The 25606-nt window shown below is 43.3% G+C and overlaps 1 protein-coding gene, 1 long non-coding RNA gene, 1 other non-coding gene and 1 pseudogene across 4 annotated transcripts; 1 reads left to right on the top strand and 3 right to left on the bottom strand.

Moving 5' to 3' along the window:
- Nucleotides 1-153: 153 nt before the first annotated feature.
- On the bottom strand, nucleotides 154-9764 carry LOC115406469 (cofilin-2-like; annotated as a pseudogene).
- Nucleotides 7467-13639, top strand: LOC115406472 (uncharacterized). 2 transcript variants are annotated; one of them, XR_003933535.1, is made up of 6 exons: nucleotides 7467-8586; nucleotides 12486-12559; nucleotides 12677-12740; nucleotides 12952-13004; nucleotides 13129-13217; nucleotides 13308-13639. It is a non-coding gene; the product is annotated as an uncharacterized LOC115406472 (long non-coding RNA). The 2 variants fall into 2 exon arrangements; XR_003933534.1 differs by lacking the exon at nucleotides 7467-8586 and adding an exon at nucleotides 9568-9627.
- Nucleotides 13517-24788, bottom strand: LOC115406468 (cofilin-2-like). Its single transcript, XM_030116541.1, has 4 exons — nucleotides 24685-24788; nucleotides 21820-22127; nucleotides 19813-19889; nucleotides 13517-16767 (listed from the first exon to the last, which is right to left on the bottom strand). The coding sequence occupies exons 1-4, from the start codon at nucleotides 24685-24687 to the stop codon at nucleotides 16652-16654; spliced, it is 504 nt and encodes a 167-aa protein (XP_029972401.1). The 5' UTR covers nucleotides 24688-24788; the 3' UTR covers nucleotides 13517-16651.
- Nucleotides 15918-16003, bottom strand: LOC115407352 (small nucleolar RNA SNORD53/SNORD92). Its single transcript, XR_003933624.1, has one exon. It is a non-coding gene; the product is annotated as a small nucleolar RNA SNORD53/SNORD92 (small nucleolar RNA).
- Nucleotides 24789-25606: the final 818 nt, after the last annotated feature.

Here is a 25606-nt window from a genome sequence, read left to right as displayed (position 1 = left end):
GCATAGTCGAAAACAGCTTACAACAATAAAAGTCACGTGGAAAAAAAGCTCGGTGGAATGACCCGTGGGTGGTGGGAGGCGGAGCTTCACACCAATGGTCTCCTCCCTCATGGGGAGGGGGGGCGCTGCTTTTGTCACACTGACTTTTTTTTGGCCAAAATTCAGAAAGAGAGATGACCCTAAGTCATGTGGTAACAGACTGGGTTAGGGTTTGCATAGCGTATATTAATGAGATCCCTGTATTTAACAAAGCAGAACAGAAAAAAAAAGAATGGGCTATGGGGAGGGGAGGGGGGCTGACAGAACAAGTGGGGATGGGGGGGGGATGCGTCGGTCTGAATGGCACGGCGGTTGGCTGGGCTCTGCTCGCCGCCGTGACATCACAGCTTTCTGCCCTCCAGGGTTTTCAAACATGATCCATGTCCGCGCAGCTTGTCCGCCACCGAACTGCAATCGAGTTCGTCCCTTCCGTTCACCTGCCAAACTTGTCTGATTCCTGCAAACGAAAAACACAGCTCTACTCAGTTTCTCAGGATGGTTCCAACATTGGTTGTACTGAGAAAGTAAGGTTGCTCAGACAAAACACTGGCTGGAAAGATGGTGAGTGAGTGGTTTCGTCAGAGGGTGGGGAGGGGGGGGGGTGTGTTCTAATAAAACAGATAATTTATCCCACAGTTACGTGGATATAATTCAAGGTAGACACTCAGGATGCAACAGTTCACAGAGGGCAGGATCGGACACAAGTCTCAACATATGACCACGATAGGTTTTTTTTCCCCAAAAATAATTTCTAGACAAATTGACTTAACTCTGTTATTTGTTGAATCCAATAATGCATTTTGTGATTTTCTATGCTGTAGCAAATGTAACTTTTTCCTATTTATTCTTAAGGTAGGTGCAGTAACTGACCATAAGGCACATTTACGTTTCTTTGTAAAAGCACGACTTGAAATGAATTTTCTGTCAACCAAAATTAAATAATTTTACTGGATTTAGAAACAAATCCGACAAACTATGGAGAAAATCTTTTCAAGAAGCAATCAAAGACCAATTGCAGTATTTCCAGCTTGTTTAGGTCTTGTTGGATTTTCTCACCATTTTCTGAATACCAAAATTCAGCCACACCTCTGATTTGAATTGCCTGAGGCCACAGCCAGAACTTAGTGAAGATATTAAAATAATAAAAAAAACAAGTTCATCAAGGAGGGGAAGCATTCAAAACCTTGATAGCATTCTCTGCTGTTTGCATCGCATTGTATTTTTTTTACTTTACTGATTTAGTTGCATAGTTGTATAGATGTTTTAACTGTCTTGTGATGTTTTGGTAAATTTAGACATACATACAGGACAGTCCTGTAGCTTTTGTTTAGTAACTGCAGGACTCCGATATCCACAGTCTACTGCGACCAGTGGCAACTCTCACCCTGTGATGACTGCTAAATAATTCCGATTTGACTGAAATGAGAACTTTATACTTCTATACTTAAAGTATAGAAAATTAAAAAAGAAAAAGAAATGTGAGCTCTAGTGCTGATTCTGTTAAACCGAGTGTTCAGTGGAGAAATCCACTGGTTTCAATCAAGATGTAACAAATATACTCAATTGTGAATGAGATTCTGGTTCCAAGAAAGTTCTGATTCTAATTCTACAAAACACCATTTGAACACCGATTATTCTGATTCGAACATATTCATCTTTCTGTCCCACTGACCCTCAACAGTTCCTGAACCGGTTCCACATGTTGTGACTGTACTGTTAAAGGTGCTGTAGGCAGGATTCTGCATCTCCGCCATCTTGCTTAGGGTTACCTAAGCAAGATGGTGATTTGACCCATCTAAGATGGCAATTTGAAACCCAACACAGCCAATCCTGTCCTGTTCTCTCTGACATCACGCCCTCACGCAAGTTAAGCCCCTCCCACAAGAACGCGCGACGAACGCCCCTCGACCAATCATGGTTAGAGCCTCTTGGGCTCCTCTGATTGGTCAAAGATACCTGGAGCTGTCGAGATTTCTTTTCAGCTCAGAACAGAGACAGATGGAAACGCTGCGCACTCGCGGTAGTGCAATTATGCTACACTCCTAAAGGATTATCAATGGATACTCTGGCCCAATCCCAATTCTCTGCTTAATCCTCACTCCTCAACCTTGATCCTCAATCTCAAATTAAGTGCCTCCTCAAAACAAGTGTTAAGGAATGTAAGTCCTGTTGGAAATGGGACAACCCTTAAAGACAGTTACGTCCTTGGACCACAGGGGGCAGCACTGCGCAAGAGGGTAGAAGAAAGCTGGAAGTGCAGTGTTTCCTGCAGGAAAAAAGTTTGGGGGGGGTTTCGGACCATCGGGAGGGTGCTCGGGGCTTGCGCAACGCTTCTTTGGACCGTCCGACGGAGAGAGAGAGCGCACACGCGTGGAGCGCTGTTTTGTTTTTTTTTTCTCTCTCCGCAATAATTTTGTAATAATTTAGGTCAATGATCCATAACAACTCCCTTTATAACTGTAAGTAATGCGCCCTGCATTAGAAATGTTTAACATTTTGCATGTGTGACCTTGTTAATAAATGCATTCAAATGAATTTTCTTGATTTCTTTCTGACAGCCTTTGTAAATATTATCTGTGATAGAAACTTAATACAATTACTCCCAAAGTAATATACAAGATTTTTTATTAATAAAATAACAGCAAAACAAACTATTTAACAAGCATTCTGGATTATCCTTAACTCCAAGGTAGGTCTCGTAGAATCTCAAAATTAAAGCTCGTGTCCGGAGTATCCGTTCGTTTCCAACTTATGTATCATTTTTCAACAGAGCTTAAATGTGTCAGTCTGGTTCGATACTATAATATAATATTAGCATAAAGCAATATAAAAATGTATTTATGAGCCCTGCCTTCGTCTCATAGACCCCCATGTTATCCGAAAAAGCGCCGGTCAGCGTCAGCCAATAGACTTCGAGCTTCCGCATTCTCGTGCCGTCAATCAAAGTGTGCACGCAGCCAGAGAGCACGGCCGCTCGCCCAGGCAGAGGTGAGTTAGCTCCGCAGCAGCCGGCCCGCTCACCTCGGATATATCCATGGTCTGCTGAACATCCACCGTAAACAGCTAAACTTGTAGGATGCTGTAGGACTCGGAGGCTCTCAATTTCACCCGACAGATAATTCGCGTGCACAATTAAAGGGGCGTGGCTTGGTCGCTCATGAAAGCAGAGGGAGGGCGGAACCTGAGACGTTGGATTAAAAAAAACCTCTCTCTTTCAAAACTCCGGACACGAGCTTTAAGGGAGATAACGCTCCTTAGTCTCGCTCCTTTCCTCAACTTGTTAAGGAATGGGACAGCACTTAACTTCACGGGAGCGTGCATTTTGAGGAATGAGGAGTAAGATTGAGGATTAGGCAGAGAATTGGGATTCGCCCTCTAACATTTAATCCAAAGAAAACACAGAAAAATTAGCTTTGACTAGCAAAATCCTGCCTACAGCACCTTTAAGTGCCTTCTGTGGTTCTAACAGGTTCTGCAATGATGTGCCAGCTCACCTTCAAACTTCTTTTTGACGCCGTCTTGGGAGCTCGCATACAGCATTTTCTCTTTGACTCCACAGGTATCTGGAGCCCTGAGAAAAAATAAAACAAAGGTGTGTAAAACAGGAAGCAGTGGGGAACAGTTTGAGAGTGTGAATCAAAGGGAGGGGCGGAGCCTCAAGGGCAAGCACGAGAAGTCAGGTGAGAGAAACGCGTGAAGCCGGTCGGACGGGATATTTCCACCTCATTGAAACTTGTTCAGTTTTGTTGGTTCAAGCCAACATGATTACAACTGATAATGCAGCACTCAGGAGGTTATTCATTAAGTATCCCTGCACCATGTAATCAAGACAAACTGACTCAAATCTCCAAGAATACAAGTGGACGCAGATCTTGTGGTGATGAGCTCAGACTGGGTCACAGCATCTCCAGGTAACAAAGTCAAATTAGCAGTTTGTTTACAGGAAGGCACCATTTTGGATTTCCCCCCCGGCCAATGAAGTAGATCGCGAGCTGGAAATGGGAGACAGTACAGTCTCACCTTCCTGATGACGAATAATGAGTTTTCCAGGACTGCAGGTATGTCAGTGCACCATGCAGTAGGAGCAACCAAGAACAAGAGATGACATGTTCAGTGCCACGCGAAGTTCTGAGAGGGGTTTTTGTTTTTTAAAGATCAAAATCTTGGCACCGAAGGGATTTAGAGTGAAAGTAAATCAGACAATTAACAAGAACAAGTGTATGGATTAGGGCTGCACGATTAACCGACACCTCATCGAAATTGAGGTTTTAACTACTGCGGTAACCGAACCGCACAGGGCTGAGGTTTTTTGAGGCATTTGAGTGACAGACCTATCCGCCAATCAAAACGTTCGAGTCTCGCGTTCCGGGCCACCAGCCAATCAGAAATGACAACAGAAAGCAAGTATGTCTGCACTGCACTGCTGCAGCTAACTAGCGTCAGGTTGCTAACAATAAACCCCGCGTGTGTGCTTTGCGGTGTAGTGGGGAGCAAAAAGTTTTCAGTGCAACTCATTCACGGTGTGAAAAGGGCTGAGATGACAACAGAAGAGGGAGCGGAGCAGCTGGTATTAAAAAAGAATTGTAGTTCAGTTGTTTGGACTTACTTTGGTTTTGAAAAAAAAAACGACGTGGAGCAAAAGCCAGATGTAGATTGTGTCACTGTGCAGCAGCCAGATCCAGAGGAAACACGTCTAATTTGAATCAACATCACTACACAAATAGGGTATTAACAGAAACGTCTACAAGTCGTTGGTTATTCTCTCTCACCCAATCACCTGACAGCTCCAGCCTTCATCCAGCGCATGTGGAAGCGCTCGTCTTTCTCCATGAAAGCATGAAGCTGAAGCTGCAGCCCAAGAATGTGAGGGAAGATGACCCAGGGTAGGATTACTAAACTGATTGTGATCTAAGAATATTACAGCAATAAGGATAATTTTTTTTACCCTTATCTTTAGAGGCTGAACAGTTTTTTTTTTTTTTTTTTGTGAGTTGAAGTTGGTTTCACAGTGGTGCCTATTTGCGGTTCTGATTTTTAATTTCCATTTATTTCACGTTGAAAACTGTTTAAGTAATTTTCTATGAACTATGCAAGCAAGACCAGCATTGAATTACAATTTGGACAGCATTGGGTTTTAAATATTTTGTCATTTCATTAAAACAACGCACTCTTTTCTTTTTTTTTTCAAATGTGATACAGACACACATGGTGGTGTCTCGGCTGCCGCTGCCTGAAGCTTTGTCAATTTAGTTTACATTAGGTTATTTTATGTGTCAACTTGCGCAAGACCATGTAAAAGTAACAGGAATTTTTTTTTACCATAATTTTAGCCGTTTTTCTGCATTTTAAAGAATAAAATGTGAAAATCGCAAATCGAATCGCAATCGCATTATTGGTCAGAAAAATCGCAATTAGGTTTTTTATCAAAATCGTGCAGCCCTAGTATGGATAAGTGTTTAAAAAAAAAAAAAGGGGGGCTTGCAGTTGCATTAATACTGTACCACATGACGAAGACGATGGTCCTGGCACTTTTTGGTATCCTCGGTCTCGTATGCGGCGTCGTAAAGGGCATATCTGCAGCCGTTCTCTGGTAACAGGTGATGAAGCGCTTCAAGGGGTCTTCGTGCTCCTCGTCATCGTCGACTGACAAGATTTCCTTGTCTGCTCAAGTAACGATCTTTGTCGCCATTGATACTAACAGCACGGCCTTCTTTCTGATCTTTTTCCCATCCGCAGTTTCAGTAAACTTCTTCAGCCTCATGTCATTGTACAAGTGGATCACTTTGTCGTCTACTTTAACACCTGATGCCTGTGGACCACCAAAACAGACTCCGTTAACAGGGCTCAAGAGATCAAAGGGTCAGTTGCCACTTAACATGAGAAAATATGGACTCATTCCCGCCCCCTGTGTCACGACACCGACAAACTAAATTATTCTGCAAGTGCAATTAGCGTCCTGATAAAGTTTGACACCTGGAGAAACTAAATGTTTCACTGAATGGACTGATAATCCAGTTCGTTAAAATAAGATTAGCTAATAGATATGATAAGAAAGGCATTCGCTCCCCGAGGGCAAATGTCGCAGCTTGATTAATGCCTCGGGAATCCGTTTTCTGCAGTCACCTGTCAAGGAGCCAAACCAGTTTAAAACCTTTTATATTTTTGCCAGTAGTTGATCAACATTTGATCTATTTGAGGATAACACAAGAAATTCGCATTTTGCAATAAACCACACAACCACTCCCCAAAGTTTGACGGGATACGGACAGATGTGGACGGATCCAGCAAAGTTTAATACACAGTCAAAAGGCTTAACAATACACAGATAATATAGTTTAACATTATCATCCATATACATTTTACAATGTTCAAAAAGTAGGTTTAGCGATACAAGCGTGTGCTCACCACACCCAATCTCCCAGACACATGTGCAAACAGGTAAAATGCTCTGTTAGCATTCAGCTTGTTCAAAACAAGTTCTGACAAAGGGTGTAGCTATCGCGTTATATGAAATGAGTGGCAACGTGAGCGACGAGATTATGTAAGATTAACAAGAAAAATTCCAGAGACACGTGTAACTGGTTCAGTTAGAACATGAACCAGTCGCGAGGAGCAACATACAGGTAGCATCATGTTTGGGGGGGGGGGGCCTTCAGTGAGCATTCCAAACAGCCGTGGGGAGTGGCATGCAGGTAGAGTCATGTTAAAACAAAATGTTAGAACAAAATGCTTGTGGCAAGGGAACTTTCAGTTAGCATTAAAAGCTAAGATAAACCGAGTCGGTTCATGTCACGTTTCTGTCCTCAAATCAGTTCTTCATCCGACCTGGAGTTTCTGTCACATATTACAGGTTTTGTGCAGGCCGTTCCTCTCGGATGAACAGCAAAGCGACCAAACAGGTTTTTAGAGACGAGTCAGCCTTGAAACAACATGCAACCTGAATTGGTGATGGCGCCCTCACCAAGTCAGGCAAGGCGTCTTCAGAGTCGGAGAATGATCCAGAACTATATTTTAACGCTGCAATTCAGCCTGCTGTGTTCCCATGTGATTCAAGATTAAATGACATTTGGGAATTCCACCGACTCAGACTCACAATTTCATTCCTAATGATGCATTTAAACCTGAGCACAAAAGAAAACTCAACATTCTCCTGCGTCATTCAAGAAACTAAAATCTCTTACTCAGCCCTGATTTTAAAATAGGCTTGTGGGAATAATTGTCAACATGTTTCACTGAAGCAGCTGATAATTTTACATAGAGTCAGTGGGTTAATTTACAACAAAATGTGAACTTTTGAAATAAACAATGTACTTGAAGTTATTGCCAGCAATGATTGAAATCAGATAAACAAAATGCTGCTGATGTGTTTCATTTTAGTTTTCCTTCATTTCCGGATCATAAAGATGCCGTTCTGGAGTGAAATCAATTTTAATTCCAAAATTGATAAATAAATGCTTTCAGTTGGAAAAGATTGATGAGACACATGACGTGGCAGAATGATGTGCAGCTGAATCAAACCGTGGTGGTGTGAATCAAAAGCATTTAGATAGGTGTGGATTTTTTAACACACACACACACACACACACACACACACACACACACACACACACACACACACACACCGTGTGTTGAATTGCAGCAGAGTAAATGATGCTGACAGTAATGTGGAGTGACTCAGGGTGACTGAATGGATGGATGAATCGTGACTCAGCTGTTTTTAGTCGCATTGTGAATAACCTGACAGGTTGAACCGTTAACCAGCGGGCCTCCACCCAGGCTGCACCGTCACCGTCCCCCACACCCAGACGACACCGACTAACAGCGCCCTAACAGCGACTTCCTGACTCAAAGCAGCTCGATACCGAGGCCACGGCGTCCTTCCTCTTCCCGGGGATGACACGCCCGGCTCGCCTCGTCGGATTGCGAGGGTCTGGTCACTGCCGCAGGACCTCCACTCGGCAAAGATGGCCGGCCCGGGCCACACGGCCAGGGGGAAGACCCGGCCCGGTCCAGTTGGGACCACGCACAGATAATTTCGTCGAAACTCGAATAACTCCTAAACTAATGTCTACGAGTGGAGCTGTTGCTTCATGTAATCGCTGATTTCTATTTTTTTTTTTTTTTTTGAAGGTGGCGAATCACCGAACTGCGGTCCGAAGGGGCAAGCCGAAATACCCGGACCGATTCTAGCGCGCGTCACGCTGCCCACCGCGCCGCGGAGCGGAGCAACGGTCCTCCGGAGCGGCGAACCCCCGGGCCCCGGGGGAGCCGCCGCGCGCCGCACCCAGCACCGCTGTATTCACGTCGACCCACGGCGTCGTCCCCCGACTGCTCCTTACCATGATGTCCCGGGGTTTGTAAGCGCTGCTTCAGCGTCAGATGGAGTCTTCCAAGTCGGGTGAACAGGGAGCGGAGAATATGGCCATTTCACCGGGGGAGGCGGATGATAAAGAGAAGGGGCGGGGGCTGGGCCGGAAGACTTCAGAGCGCCGAGCCGAACCAACCGCCTGCGAGCCGCGCGGAAAAAAAACCACATCACCTTAAAAGGTAAAAAAAATGTCCCTGGGCGCCAAAAAGTTAACCTCCCCCCCCCCCCCAAAAAAAAAAAACCCAAACAAAAACATCGGTTGGATAACAGATTACTAACGAAAGAGGAACGTCTGTCCAATATCTGGTCAAATGTTCAAATTGATGATGGCATATTATTTTTAGTAGGCATACAAATGAATACATTTGTTTTAGAAAAAACATCTAACAGGAGAACGGTAATCACATTTGGGAGAAACAGTCACCTTGACGCTTTAAACAAAACTTGTAAACGCAATAAATAATGAGAGACTTAAAAAAAGCGCCGCCACCCCCCCAGAAAAAAACCCCTCCAAATAATAAGTAAACATTTGTAAGAAAAAAGTAATACTTTGAAACAAATTTTATAATAATTTAAAACTTTAAAATAGCTTCAACAGGTTTTGGAAGGAACAGATGTTTATCAGTTTTCTGGAATAAATTGAATTATTTACAAAAAAGATGAAAACGAGTAGCATTTGACTTGTTTTGATTCATGTGTTTTCAAGGTAAATTGCATTATGTAATTGTTTACCGACTTTTTTACTTTAACTAGCAGTTTGATGCATGACTGGGAATGTTCTCAGATAAAACATTTTTACTCTTCTGTAATTTTCTAACATTTTTATTTCTCAAACTGTTGAATTCCTATATTTATTGTATTTCTCATGAAAGAAACGCTTGGACTGCAGACAGGGGCGGAGCAGGGGTCCCAGCCCAGGGGGGGCGAAGCAATTCTCTATGGGCCCTTGTGGCCTAAACAGCCCCATTAAAACATTAAAGCTGTAGTGCGTAACTTCGGTCGCCCTCTAGCGGAATTCTGCGTTCTTACAACAATAAAGCCGGCGCTTCCACATGACGTACACCCCGGTGTTCCCCCCCCCCCCCCCCCCCCCCCTCTCCCTCTCCCCCCAATCTGCCACAGTGATTCGCGTTTCCACAGCGCCAATCACCGTTGGAAACGGTTTTTATTGTGTGTGAACAAGGACAGCTGGTGAAAAAAAGACGGACTCTTCCGAAGAGGTAATTATTGTTTTTTTTTTTTTTTTTTTTTTTTTTTGCCACAGAAACGCAAATAGCTTATTACAAACGGGAGACAAGGTGCCTGCTAATTTGTACCTGACAAGTTTGCCTTCTCCGTCAGTCACTTTCCTTCTCCCAACCATCCAGGCTTTTTTTCTGGTGGTAGGATCCACTCCAGGACTCTTTCTCGGCCTTTTCTTTGGATTATCCGCCATGCCGCTTCCTCATTCTGCCTGAGCTGAGCCTGTTGCTAGGTGCGTTCACGATGGCAAAGCCAGAGGCAGACAGAGCTGGACGAAGCAGACGGCGCAGCCGTGGGGCGGAGTTATAAGTCTGCCTCCAAGTCGGACAACCCTATGTTCTCCATGTTGGTGTTTCTCATGACTCCACTGTGGGGGTGTTTACAGGCCGTCGTCCAGGGTGGCAATGCCCCCCCCCCCCCCCCCCCGCCTGTGCCTCCTTGCCCCCCCTGGCTGTCAGAGGGGTAATTTTGTTTTTCTTATTAAAAACAAAAGAATTCATAATTTCTTTTGTGTGTCACATTGTGTTAATTCATATTCAGTTAACTGAAATGAATACAATTTTAAAAAAACAAAATAATTTTAAGTTACGTTTTGGCTTCTGTCATGTGAAGCGTGCCTGCTGCTGCAAGTGCAACCAGGCATCAAGGGGGGCAGACTGCCTCGCCCCCTCAGTCCAAAAAATTAATAAATAAAGTTTTCAGTCTATTTTGTGCTTAAAAAACAACAGCAAACTCCACTGGCTTGATCAAATCAATATGAAGTGTTGCGCTATTCAAAATTCAAAAAAAAAAAAAAAAAAAAAAAAAAAGTGGAGACTCCAGCTCTACTAAAGGTGAGGGCTGGTTATTTTTCGCCGCCGCTGCCCCCCCCCCCCCCCCCCCCCTTTGTAGCCGCCGCCGCCGCCGCCGCTGCCCCCCCTCCCCCCTCTACACTGCGCTGGAGCCGGGACTGGGTGTTTATTTATGCAAATAAAGCGCGTTGTCATCAAACTGATGACGAGTGGGCTCGGGTCCAATCCCCTGCCTGGATGAAACAGAGAGGTGGGCCAGGTACCCGCCGTGAGTTGCTCTCGAGCAGCTCACGCGGCTACCTCTGTGACCGATCTCGTTTGGGTCTCGCGAGTTTTCGATGCCCTACGTAGGTCCTACGTATCAGTGACGCCGGGCCACATCTGGGCGGGGCGGCTCAAAAGTCTTAAAGGTCTGCCTCTGGCTTTCTCATGTCGAACGCACCTGCTATGAGACGCTCTGCGCGTCCTCCCCCTCCCTTCTTGTTGTGACGTAAAATGCGTCATTTCCTGCTCGCCAGCGCGGGAATGTCGCCGGTCGACACGCAAAGCAAGAAATACATATATTGAAAAATCCCGCGACATGTTAGAGGAGCCGATCGGCTTAATCTGCATTTTGTCATCTCCACTGGTAGTGGCTTGGCTAAAACAGACGTTCATAGACATTTAAAAGTTACGCACTATAGCTTTAAAAAAAAGAAAAAAAAAATGCCGCAGATAATGTAATGTGCAATGTACATAATGTACTACAGTTTGGTTCAGACACACCTCTTTCTTTTAGCTTTTAACATTTTAGAATTGTGAATCACATTACTGTAGTGTCTCTTTTAGACACACCTCTTTGTTTTTGCTTTAAATATTGCAATATATATATATATATATATATTTTTTTTTTTTTTTTTTTACTTTGTTGTTCAGTTTAGTTTTGTCAACATTATTAATGCGTCTTCTTTTAATGATATTAATTATGAATAAGGTTGTGATCAACGTTTGTTTTGCAGTCCTCTCGGTTTCGCTTTTACCGTAATGCGTAAAATATGTGCGCACCGCTAATATAATGTGTCGGCTCACTTGACTGTTTGTCAGAGCACCGGCTGGCTTGACCGCAGTAAACTCGGCAAGCGATACGTTATTTAGCGGTGCGGGGGGGGGGGGGGGTGGGGGGGGGTAGGTGCGGTCATACTTCGGTTTGCGGAGCAAATATATAACATACCGGAGAGTGGCCAGGCACACGGCCGGGAGAGCACACACAAATCTTCTGTTATCATTTAAAATCTGGCACGGCGGCCTAATAACAGACAGTGTTCTTACCATATTTAACAGTCCAGAACACTCCACATCACGGCCATGTCCGGATTCTCCTCCTCCTCCCTGTTTGAGCTGAGCGTCACTTGCTGGTGTTATTCGGACTCGTTTTGAGTCATCATCGCGTTCCCCTTCCTTCTTTTTAAAAAATGACAGTAAATTTAACTGTCTTTTAGACATGTTTGATTCGCCCTTTGCTTACTCTCTTCATCAATAATCTCAGATGCAACAACTTTCTGTCAGAGGCGGGTTTGATTCACTGCATCAGCAGATCTGCGGCTCTTTTAAATGACTTATTTTTTAACCTTTAATTGTATTAAACAATCTGAAATTAGTAACAGTTGTTCTGTGAATTAATGTTAGAATATTATTATTTTATGCAGTTAAAGTGATTTCTGAGCACAGGTATGGGGAGCTGAACTCTCCCACAGGCATCTTCCCACTCTTTTCTTAATTTTCTCTCCTTAGGAAAGCTGTGGATGCTCACCACACTTCTTTTAATTCCCTTGTTTTCAAAATTACATCCAAAAGTGACGCAATGTGGAATTTTGTTCAGTTGTAGCTGACGAGAGAAGTACTTTGTGAGTAATTTGTGGCTTTGCTCGGTGAACAGACAACTACCTGACGTCATCACTCCCAGAATGCATTGCACGGCCAAAACATGGCCGCCACCATGTAAGCAATAATCCTGTAAACGAGTGGCATTTTATAACTTATGCATTATGTTTATACTTTTCTTACAGCGTATTTTAAGTGTAGACATCAGCGACAACATTTGTAGAGCTAATAGACATTTTTATCGGGGTTCGCTTTAAAGGTAAGCATACTATATTTTTCAGTGTGTTTGTACACACTGTTCACCTGCTTATTCAGAAAAGTAACCTAATTGATTGTTTGATTTATATGGAATAATATGTCTGAATTTTTTTTGTAGGCAAACAAGCGAACCATTGAAAATGGTGGTGTGTCATGCTCATGGAACACTTTGATCTTGGAAGGTAGGATGTCATAATGTGATTGAACTGATATGATTGATGATTTGCGCATTGAAATGTCGACATCTGTCCTGTTGTCTTCCCATTCTCTTACTTATTGCCAGAATTGACTAATTTCAGGGCAGCACGTGTAATTTTAATTGTTTTACCTACTGTTTTAGCCATGGCAAGATGCTTGCTCATTTAACACTCAAGTTGAAATCTCTTCTGGCAGGTGAGGTGCCACCAGTTTTTCGCCTGAAGGGAAAATTGGATGACATGACAGAGGTCAGTCTGCTTTCCTTTTGTCTCAATATTTATTTGTTGTTTTTAGTCAATGTTATGTCAGGTTTCCCATCCCTGGACATGATTCATTAACTGATTTTGTGAGCTATGCTTTTATTTAATGCAGTACAGCCTTTTAAGGCTGAAGAGAGGAAGAAAAGTTGTCAACAAACAGCTGCTCCAGTTGTGCAGGGGATGGAGACAACTGAAGAAGAGGTGGGCCTGACCTCCACTTCCATGTTGTTACATTTTGTGAGTTGACCTTTCATGTCTTGACAAAAACTTGACGCTTCTAATTTTCTTTAGACCAGTGTGGTGGCCCGAGTTGTGGAGCACTGCAAGAAAGCAGCAGAATGGGTGGAGATGAACCCACAGCTGTCAGCAGCCAGGGTGGAGGTGCCTGACGGTTTGAGCATGGACGACACATCATGCACTGAGGAGGCTGTGCAACAGCTGGAAAACCTCTTTCACGCCACCCTGGATTTTGGTGAAGAGGAAAGAGAAGTGATTCTGGAGCTTTTTAAGTTTTTGTTATACAACATTTGAGATATGTGTGTCTTTTGTGAAGAGATCATGGACAAAGGAGGGTACATAGCATACTGCGAGCGCAAAGAAAAATAAAACAAATTGGAAGTTTGTTTTGTGTCTGTTTTCTCCTGAACAGGGATTATAGGCAATCTAGATCATGCAACTAGATATTCAGTAATCCAGTGAATTGAATACACAACTTAATCAGTCCTCACATCCTCCAGTGACAAATCCATGTGGTCCAACAACACAAGGTAAGAACAGCACAAACAATATGGAGGACTTATTAGATGAATTATGAGGTGTAAGAATTGTAAACGCTATACAAAATATATATACGTATAAACATATGCCTATATGAAATTAGTTGAATTAAAACAATGTTAAAAGCTGCAACACTGCAGGAAACTGTACATTTACAATAATGCTATTGAAGCAAAGACAACTCAAATAGGTTTCAGTGTAGAAGAGTTTTTTCATTTACACAGATGTATTGTTTCAAAAAGTATGTAATGCAGTCTAACAGCTGTCCATATAGTCAATTACATCAAAATACTATCTGCAGTAAACTAACGCAGATACTGTTTTAAGGGGATCATGACAGTACTCATGATCATAGTCATGCCTTTTCATATTTCTATTAACTTCCGGTCCTGAGAGTGGAGGTGAGATGTTTGCAGGGAAGGGTCCTGAGAGTGGAGGTCTGCAACCAGACTGTGTTGGCACATTCTTTTTTAAATCATACTTACATTACATACATAAAATTAAAACCACCAAAAATAAACCGTAATCTCGTGGGGAATGAAAAATAGGCGATTCCGATATTCTCGCTTTTTTTTTCTCTTGAAAGATTTTCTATCAACTTCCGGTCCTAAGAGTGGAGGTAAGCTGTCTGCGGAGAAGGGTCCTGAGAGTGGAAGTCTGCAACCAGACTATTAGTTTACTTGCTTTTAAATCATATTTACATTACAAACATAAAAATAAAACCACAAGAAATAAACCGTATTTTCATGGGGAAGTACAAATTCATGATTCCGATATTCTCGCTTTTATTTTGAAAGGCTTCGCATCAACTTCCGGTCCTGAGAGTGGAGGTGAGCTGTCTGCAGGGAAGGGTCCTGAGAGTGGAGGTCTGCAGCTGGACCCCTCTCACCGTAGTTGGGGGCTCCAGTGTTGTGTCTACAGTCAACCTCCATTCAACAACAACACACACACAAACGCACACACACAGTCATCAGAACAGAAGAACGCAGCAAAACCAACTACAGCAGGAAACTGAAAAAATACAGAATTACTACAAATCCAGTGAGGCCATGCAGCAGCTCGGGCTTTTAAAGGGTTAGTTCAACTTTTCAGTGAAAGATAAAGGGAACAGAAACTCTCAGTGACTCACTTCCTGCTGTGTGTGAATGTTTCATCCTTTGTTCAAAAATTGCCTCTGATTTTTTAGGTCACTCAACTTCTCCTTTCAATTTGATTAACATTTGGAAATTCAAGATCCGGGGTCATTTTCTCTTTGGATATATTCATTCAGACAACCCTCATCAAAGAAGCCTTTCATCAGGGGGTGGGGCCTGTGTCTAATGGGAGGGGCCTGAGTATAAGGAGGCGTGGTCACATAAAGGGAAGGAGCTGCCCTATATGGTTCACAGTTTGATGAGTGACGGAAGCCTGAGAGTCCCAAAATTTAATAACCGCAAACAAAAGTACTTTCTCGTGTGAATGAAATTGAAATTTGATGTCTGAAAGTGAGAAAGACTTAACTTCTGAACTTTCCACTGAAAACAAACATCTGCCAGCTGTTTTTGAACAGCTCTGTAGGTCATTAAATCACTTCTCGTTCCTGTTTCAAACAAAATGACTCGTGGATTTGTGGATGTAATGTAAATGGAAACATCGCATTTCCTCGACAAAGGGGAGTTTTGGCCGTCTCGGGCTATGCTTGCAGCTGCTCTGATTTCCCTGAGCGAAGTGTGCTGTGGTTTTCAGCTTGATCCTGCTGGTTTCTACTGGAATGTGTTTGCGTCCTCACAAGTCCAACACGAAAAGGGGCAGCGCTCTTGGACAGGAAGCATCTCCTACGTTTAGGAGGCTTGGCAGGCCAAGCCTGCCAAGCGCCTCGTTGGTGTGACGGGGATTATACTGAATACAGTTTGAGAACATCAGCTCCACGTCAGACACAAACTCGGCTGTAGGGGGAGACAGAAAACAACAGGGAGGAGTTAACGCAGCCATGTTTCCATCATTGTGCACACATTGTCTTGCTTTCGCAGTGAAGTGGAATCAAATCAAATTCTGTTTTTTGCTTTATTCTCACACACTGAAAAGCAGACTTCATGCCTCAGCAGTGAAGGCGTTTTGAGTTTTCGATCAGCTGGTCTCAGCCGATTGGTCAGACAGCCAAGAGAAGATGTGACATCACGTGACATCATCAGCTCATTAAGCAAAACCTTTTCTCAGCATCATCACTCCCAAAGTGGTTTCCTGTGATCTCAGAAAACAAAATTCTGCTTTAAGGCTCCAGATGTCATCTTTCTGTCCGTTCGTTTGTCGTTGTTGTTGTGGGGCCTTCTCAACGCCGGGGTGAAATCTGCGTCCTGTAATGTTTCTTTCCAAAAATAAGAAATGCACCCCAACTCGGTTACATTCAAAATGGAAGTAAGGCGACGACAAAACGGGCAGAGTGAGGGCGGGCAGGCAGAATGTAGTGTGAGAACACAAAGCGCTGCGCTGCGGATGCATAGTCGAAAACAGCTTACAACAATAAAAGTCACGTGGAAAAAAGCTCGGTGGAACTGACCCGTGGGTGGTGGGAGGCGGAGCTTCACACCAATGGTCTCCTCCCTCATGGGGAGGGGGGGGGCTGCTTTTGTCACACTGACTTTTTTTTTTGCCAAAATTCAGAAAGAGAGATGACCCTAAAGTCATGTGGTAACAGACTGGGTTAGGGTTTGCATAGCGTTATATTAATGAGATCCCTGTATTTAACAAAGCAGAACAGAAAAAAAAAAGAATGGGCTATGGGGAGGGGAGGGGGGCTGACAGAACAAGTGGGGGATGGGGGGGGATGCGTCGGTCTGAATGGCACGGCGGTTGGCTGGGCTCTGCTCGCCGCCGTGACATCACAGCTTTCTGCCCTCCAGGGTTTTCAAACATGATCCATGTCCGCGCAGCTTGTCCGCCACCGAGCTGCAATCGAGGTCCTCCTTTCCGTTCACCTGCCAAACTTGTCTGATTCCTGCAAACGAAAAACACAGCTCTACTCAGTGTCTCAGGATGGTTCCAACATTGGTTGTACTGAGAAAGAAAGGTTGCTCAGACAAAACACTGGCTGGAAAGTTGGTGAGTGAGTGGTTTCGTCAGAGGGTGGGGAGGGGGGGGTGTGTTCTAATAAAATAGATAATTTATCCCACAGTTACGTGGATATAATTCAAGGTAGACACTCAGGATGCAACAGTTCACAGAGGGCAGGATCGGACGCAAGTCTCAACATATGACCACGATAGGTTTTTTTCCCCAAAAATAATTTCTAGACAAATTGACTTAACTCTGTTATTTGTTGAATCCAATAATGCATTTTGTGATTTTCTATGCTGTAGCAAATGTAACTTTTTCCTATTTATTCTTAAGGTAGGTGCAGTAACTGACCATAAGGCACATTTACGTTTCTTTGTAAAAGAATGACTTGAAATGAATTTTCTGTCAACCAAAATTAAATAATTTTACTGGATTTAGAAACAAATCCGACAAACTATGGAGAAAATCTTTTCAAGAAGCAATCAAAGACCAATTGCAGTATTTCCAGCTTGTTTAGGTCTTGTTGGATTTTCTCACCATTTTCTGAATACCAAAATTCAGCCACACCTCTGATTTGAATCGCCTGAGGCCACAGCCAGAACTTAGTGAAGATATTAAAATAATAAAAAAAACAAGTTCATCAAGGAGGGGAAGCATTCAAAACCTTGATAGCATTCTCTGCTGTTTGCATCGCATTGTATTTTTTTTACTTTACTGATTTAGTTGCATAGTTGTATAGATGTTTTAACTGTCTTGTGATGTTTTGGTAAATTTAGACATACATACAGGACAGTCCTGTAGCTTTTGTTTAGTAACTGCAGGACTCCGATATCCACAGTCTACTGCGACCAGTGGCAACTCTCACCCTGTGATGACTGCTAAATAATTCCGATTTGACTGAAATGAGAACTTTATACTTCTATACTTAAAGTATAGAAAATTAAAAAAAAAAGAAAAAAGAAAAAGAAATGTGAGCTCTTGTGCTGATTCTGTTAAACCGAGGGTTCAGTGGAGAAATCCACTGGTTTCAATCAAGATGTAACAAATATACTCAATTGTGAATGAGATTCTGGTTCCAAGAAAGTTCTGATTCTAATTTTGCAAAACACCATTTGAACACCGATTATTCTGATTCGAATATATTCATCTTTCTGTCCCACTGACCCTCAACAGTTCCTGAACCGGTTCCACATGTTGTGACTGTACTGTTAAAGGTGCTGAAGGCAGGATTCTGCATCTCCGCCATCTTGCTTCGGGTTACCTAAGCAAGATGGTGATTTGACCCATCTAAGATGGCAATTTGAAACCCAACACAGCCAATCCTGTCCTGTTCTCTCTGACATCACGCCCTCACGCAAGTTAAGCCCCTCCCACAAGAACGCGCGACGAACGCCCCTCGACCAATCATGGTTAGAGCCTCTTGGGCTCCTCTGATTGGTCAAAGATACCTGAAGCTGTCGAGATTTCTTTTCAGCTCAGAACAGAGACAGATGGAAACGCTGCGCACTTGCGGTAGTGCAATTATGCTACACTCCTAAAGGATTATCAATGGATACTCTGGCCCAATCCCAATTCTCTGCTTAATCCTCACTCCTCAACCTTGATCCTCAATCTCAAATTAAGTGTCTCCTCAAAACAAGTGTTAAGGAATGTAAAGTCACTTGGAAATGGGACAACCCTTAAAGACAGTTACATCCTTGGACCACAGGGGGCAGCACTGCGCAAGAGGGTAGAAGAAAGCTGGAAGTGCAGTGTTTCCTGCAGGAAAAAAGTTTGGGGGGGGTTTCGGACCGTCGGGAGGGTGCTCGGGGCTTGCGCAACGCTTCTTTGGACCGTCCGACGGAGAGAGAGAGCGCCCACGCGTGGGGCGCTGTTTTGTTTTTTTTTTCTCTCTCCGCAATAATTTTGTAATAATTTAGGTCAATGATCCATAACAACTCCCTTTATAACTGTAAGTAATGTGCCCTGCATTAGAAATGTTTAACATTTTGCATGTGTGACCTTGTTAATAAATGCATTCAAATGAATTTTCTTGATTTCTTTCTGACAGCCTTTGTAAATATTATCTGTGATAGAAACTTAATACAATTACTCCCAAAGTAATATACAAGATTTTTTATTAATAAAATAACAGCAAAACAAACTATTTAACAAGCATTCTGGATTATCCTTAACTCCAAGGTAGGTCTCGTAGAATCTCAAAATTAAAGCTCGTGTCCGGAGTATCCGTTCGTTTCCAACGTATGTATCATTTTTCAACAGAGCTTAAATGTGTCAGTCTGGTTCGATACTATAATATAATATTAGCATAAAGCAATATAAAAATGTATTTATGAGCCCTGCCTTCGTCTCATAGACCCCCATGTTATCCGAAAAAGCGCTGGTCAGCGTCAGCCAATAGACTTCGAGCTTCCGCATTCTCGTGCCATCAATCAAAGTGTGCACGCAGCCAGAGAGCACGGCCGCTCGCCCAGGCAGAGGTGAGTTAGCTCCGCAGCAGCCGGCCCGCTCACCTCGGATATATCCATGGTCTGCTGAACATCCACCGTAAACAGCTAAACTTGTAGGATGCTGTAGGACTCGGAGGCTCTCAATTTCACCCGACAGATAATACACGTGCACAATTAAAGGGGCGTGGCTTGGTCGCTCATGAAAGCAGAGGGAGGGCGGAACCTGAGACGTTGGATTAAAAAAAACCTCTCTCTTTCAAAACTCCGGACACGAGCTTTAAGGGAGATAACGCTCCTTAGTCTCGCTACTTTCCTCAACTTGTTAAGGAATGGGACAGCACTTAACTTCACGGGAGCGCGCATTTTGAGGAATGAGGAGTAAGATTGAGGATTAGGCAGAGAATTGGGATTCGCCCTCTAACATTTAATCCAAAGAAAACACAGAAAAATTAGCTTTGACTAGCAAAATCCTGCCTACAGCACCTTTAAGTGCCTTCTGTGGTTCTAACAGGTTCTGCAATGATGTGCCAGCTCACCTTCAAACTTCTTTTTGACGCCTTCTTTGGAGCTCGCATACAGCATTTTCTCTTTGACTTCACAGCTATCTGGAGCCCTGAGAAAAAATAAAACAAAGGTGTGTAAAACAGGAAGCAGTGGGGAACAGTTGGAGAGTGTGAATCAAAGGGAGGGGCGGAGCCTCAAGGGCAAGCACGAGAAGTCAGGTGAGAGAAACGCGTGAAGCCGGTCGGACCGGATATTTCCACCTCATTGAAACTTGTTCAGTTTTGTTGGTTCAAGCCAACATGATTACAACTGATAATGCAGCACTCAGGAGGTTATTCATTAAGTATCCCTGCACCATGTAATCAAGACAAACGGACTCAAATCTCCAAGAATACAAGTGGACGCAGATCTTGTGGTGATGAGCTCAGACTGGGTCACAGCATCTCCAGGTAAACAAAGTCAAATTAGCAGTTTGTTTACAGGAAGGCACCATTTTGGATTTCCCCCCCGGCCAATGAAGTAGATCGCGAGCTGGAAATGGGAGACAGTACAGTCTCACCTTCCTGATGACGAATAATGAGTTTTCCAGGACTGCAGGTATGTCAGTGCACCATGCAGTAGGAGCAACCAAGAACAAGAGATGGCATGTTCAGTGCCACGCGAAGTTCTGAGAGGGGTTATTGTTTTTTAAAGATCAAAATCTTGGCACCGAAGGGATTTAGAGTGAAAGTAAATCAGACAATTAACAAGAACAAGTGTATGGATTAGGGCTGCACGATTAACCGACACCTCATCGAAATTGAGGTTTTAACTACTGCGGTAACCGAACCGCACAGGGCTGAGGTTTTTTGAGGCATTTGAGTGACAGACCTATCCGCCAATCAAAACGTTCGAGCCTCGCGTTCCGGGCCACCAGCCAATCAGAAATGACAACAGAAAGCAAGTATGTCTGCACTGCACTGCTGCAGCTAACTAGCGTCAGGTTGCTAACAACAAACCCCGCGTGTGTGCTTTGCGGTGCAGTGGGGAGCAAAAAGTTTTCAGTGCAACTCATTCACGGTGTGAAAATGGCTGAGATGACAACAGAAGAGGGGGCGGAGCAGCTGGTATTAAAAAAGAATTGTAGTTCAGTTGTTTGGACTTACTTTGGTTTTGAAAAAAAAAAACGACGTGGAACAAAAGCCAGATGTAGATTGTGTCACTGTGCAGCAGCCAGATCCAGAGGAAACACGTCTAATTTGAATCAACATCACTACACAAATAGGGTATTAACAGAAACGTCTACAAGTCGTTGGTTATTCTCTCTCACCCAATCACCTGACAGCTCCAGCCTTCATCCAGCGCATGTGGAAGCGCTCGTCTTTCTCCATGAAAGCATGAAGCTGCAGCCCAAGAATGTGAGGGAAGATGACCCAGGGTAGGATTACTAAACTGATTGTGATCTAAGAATATTACAGCAATAAGGATAATTGTTTTACCCTTATCTTTAGAGGCTGAACAGTTTTCTTTTTTTTTTTTTTGTGAGTTGAAGTTGGTTTCACAGTGGTGCCTATTTGCGGTTCTGATTTTTAATTTCCATTTATTTCACGTTGAAAACTGTTTAAGTAATTTTCTATGAACTATGCAAGCAAGACCAGCATTGAATTACAATTTGGACAGCATTGGGTTTTAAATATTTTGTCATTTCATTAAAACAACGCACTCTTTTCTTTTTTTTTTTCAAATGTGATACAGACACACATGGTGGTGTCTCGGCTGCCGCTGCCTGAAGCTTTGTCAATTTAGTTTACATTGTTATTTTATGTGTCAACTTGAGCAAGACCATGTAAAAGTAACAGGATTTTTTTACACCATAATTTTAGCCGTTTTCTGCATTTTAAAGAATAAAATGTGAAAATCGCAAATCGAATCGCAATCGCATTATTGGTCAGAAAAATCGCAATTAGGTTTTTTGTCAAAATCGTGCAGCCCTAGTATGGATAAGTGTTTAAAAAGAAAAAAAAAAAAAGGGGGGGGCTGCAGTTGCATTAATACTGTACCACATGATGAAGATGATGGCCTTGCACTTTTTGGTATCCTCGGTCTCGTATGCGGCGTCGTAAAAGGCATATCTGCAGCCTTTCTCTGGTAATAGGTCGACGAGGCGCTTCAAGGGGTCTTCGTGCTCCTCGTCACCGTCGACTGACAAGATTTCCTTGTTTGGATCAACAACGACCTTTTCGCCATCGATACGTAACAGCACGGCCTTCTTTCTGATCTTTTTCCCATCCGCAGTTTCAGTAAACTTCCCCTGCTTCATGTCATTGTACAAGTGGATCACTTTGTCGTCTACTGTAACACCTGATGCCTGTGGACCACCAAAACAGACTCCGTTAACAGGGCTCAAGAGATCAAAGGGTCAGTTGCCACTTAACATGAGAAAATATGGACTCATTCCCGCCCCCTGTGTCACGACACCGACAAACTAAATTATTCTGCAAGTGCAATTAGCGTCCTGATAAAGTTTGACACCTGGAGAAACTAAATGTTTCACTGAATGGACTGATAATCCAGTTCGTTAAAATAAGATTAGCTAATAGATATGATAAGAAAGGCATTCGCTCTCCGAGGGCAAATGTCGCAGCTTGATTAATGCCTCGGGAATCCGTTTTCTGCAGTCACCTGTCAAGGAGCCAAACCAGTTTAAAACCTTTTATATTTTTGCCAGTAGTTGATCAACATTTGATCTATTTGAGGATAACACAAGAAATTCGCATTTTGCAATAAACCACACAACCACTCCCCAAAGTTTGACGGGATACGGACAGATGTGGACGGATCCAGCAAAGTTTAATACACAGTCAAAAGGCTTAACAATACACAGATAATATAGTTTAACATTATCATCCATATACATTTTACAATGTTCAAAAAGTAGGTTTAGCGATACAAGCGTGTGCTCACCACACCCAATCTCCCAGACACATGTGCAAACAGGTAAAATGCTCTGTTAGCATTCAGCTTGTTCAAAACAAGTTCTGACAAAGGGTGTAGCTATCACGTTATATGAAATGAGTGGCAACGTGAGCGACGAGATTATGTAAGATTAACAAGAAAAATTCCAGAGACACGTGTAACTGGTTCAGTTAGAACATGAACCAGTCGTGAGGAGCAACATACAGGTAGCATCATGTTTTTTTTGGGGGGGGGGGTGTTAAAATAAATGAGTGTGGCAATGAAGCCTTCAGTGAGCATTCCAAACAGCCGTGGGGAGTGGCATGCAGGTAGAGTCATGTTAAAACAAAATGTTAGAACAAAATGCTTGTGGCAAGGGAACTTTCCGTTAGCATTAAAAGCTAAGATAAACCGAGTCGGTTCATGTCACGTTTCTGTCCTCAAATCAGTTCTTCATCCGACCTTGAGTTTCTGTCACATATTACAGGTTTTGTGCAGGCCGTTCCTCTCGGATGAACAGCAAAGCGACCAAACAGGTTTTTAGAGACGAGTCAGCCTTGAAACAACATGCAACCTGAATTGGTGATGGCGCCCTCACCAAGTCAGGCAAGGCGTCTTCAGAGTCAGAGAACGATCCAGAACTATATTTTAACGCTGCAATTCAGCCTGCCGTGTTCCCATGTGATTCAAGATTAAATGACATTTGGGAATTCCACTGACTTGGACTCACAATTTCATTCCTAATGATGCATTTAAACCCAAGCGCAAAAGAAAACTCATCATTTTCCTGCTTCATTCAAGAAACTAAAATATCTTACTCAGCCCTGATTTTAAAATAGGCTTGTGGGAATAATTGTCAACATGTTTCACTGAAGCAGCTGATAATTTTACATAGAGTCAGTGGGTTAATTTACAACAAAATGTGAACTTTTGAAATTAAACAATGTACTTGAAGTTATTGCCAGCAATGATTGAAATCAGATAAACAAAATGCTGCTGATGTGTTTCATTTTAGTTTTCTTCATTTCCGGATCATAAAGATGCCGTTCTGGAGTGAAATCAATTTTAATTCCAAAATTGATAAATAAATGCTTTCAGTTGGAAAAGATTGATGAGACACATGACGTGGCAGAATGATGTGCAGCTGAATCAAACCGTGGTGGTGTGAATCAAAAGCATTTAGATAGGTGTGGATTTTTAAACACACACACACACACACACACACACACACACACACCGTGTGTTGAATTGCAGCAGAGTAAATGATGCTGACAGTAATGTGGAGTGACTCAGGGTGACTGAATGGATGGATGAATCGTGACTCAGCTGTTTTTAGTCGCATTGTGAATAACCTGACAGGTTGAACCGGTAACCAGCGGGCCTCCACCCAGGCTGCACCGTCACCGTCCCCCACACCCAGACGACACCGACTAACAGCGCCCTAACAGCGACTTCCTGACTCAAAGCAGCTCGATACCGAGGCCACGGCGTCCTTCCTCTTCCCGGGGATGACACGCCCGGCTCGCCTCGTCGGATTGCGAGGGTCTGGTCACTGCCGCAGGACCTCCACTCGGCAAAGATGGCCGGCCCGGGCCACACGGCCAGGGGGAAGACCCGGCCCGGTCCAGTTGGGACCACGCACAGATAATTTCGTCGAAACTCGAATAACTCCTAAACTAATGTCTACGAGTGGAGCTGTTGCTTCATGTAATCGCTGATGTCTTTTTTTTTTTTTTAGAAGGTGGCGAATCACCGAACTGCGGTCCGAAGGGGCAAGCCGAAATACCCGGACCGATTCTAGCGCGCGTCACGCTGCCCACCGCGCCGCGGAGCGGAGCAACGGTCCTCCGGAGCGGCGAACCCCCGGGCCCCGGGGCCCCGGGGCCCCGGAGCCGCCGCGCACCGCACCCAGCACCCAGCACCGCTGCATCCACGTCGACCCACGGCGTTGTCCCCCGACTGCTCCTTACCATGTTGTCCCGGGGTTTGTAAGCGCTGCTTCAGCGTCAGATGGAATCTTCCGAGTGCGGTGAAAAGTGAGCGGAGAATGTGGCCAGCTCACCGGGGGAGGCGGATGATAAGGAGAAGGGGCGGGGGCGGGGCCGGAAGACTTCAGAGCGCCGAGCCGAACCAACCGCCTGCGAGCCGCGTGGAAAAAAAAAAAACCACATCACCTTAAAAGGTGAAAAAAAATGTCCCTGGGCGCCAAAAAGTTAACCCCCCCCACCCCCAAAAAAAAAAAAAAAAAAAAAAAAAACCCAAACAAAAACATCGGTTGGATAACAGATTACTAACGAAAGAGGAACGTCTGTCCAATATCTGGTCAAATGTTCAAATTGCTGATGGTATATTATTTTTAGTAGGCACACAAATGAATACATTTGTTTTAGAAAAAAATCTAACACGAGAACGGTAATCACATTTGGGAGAAACAGTCACCTGACGCTTTTAAACAAAACTTGTAAACGCAATAAATAATGACACACTTTTAAAAAAAAGCGCCCCCCCCCAAAAAAAAAAAAAAAAACCCATCCAAATAATAAGGAAACATTTGTAAGAAAAAAGTAATACTTTGAAACAAATTTTATAATAATTTAAAACTTTAAAATAGCTTTAACAGGTTTTGGAAGGAACAGATGTTTATCAATTTTCTGGAATAAATTGAATTATTTGGACAAAGATGAAAACGAGTAGTATTTGATTTGTTTTGATTCACACTGTAATGTCATTTCAAGGTAAACTGCATTATGTAATTGTTTACCGACTTTTTTACTTTAACTAGCAGTTTGATGCATGACTGTGGATGTTCTCAGATAAAATTTACACTTCTGTAATTTTCTAACATTTTTATTTCTCAACTGTTGAATTCCTATATTTATTGTATTTCTCATG

The sequence above is a fragment of the Salarias fasciatus genome, chromosome 19, assembly GCF_902148845.1.
Source record: "Salarias fasciatus chromosome 19, fSalaFa1.1, whole genome shotgun sequence".
NCBI lineage: Eukaryota > Metazoa > Chordata > Actinopteri > Blenniiformes > Blenniidae > Salarias > Salarias fasciatus.
This window is presented reverse-complemented; position numbering and strand designations above follow the sequence as displayed.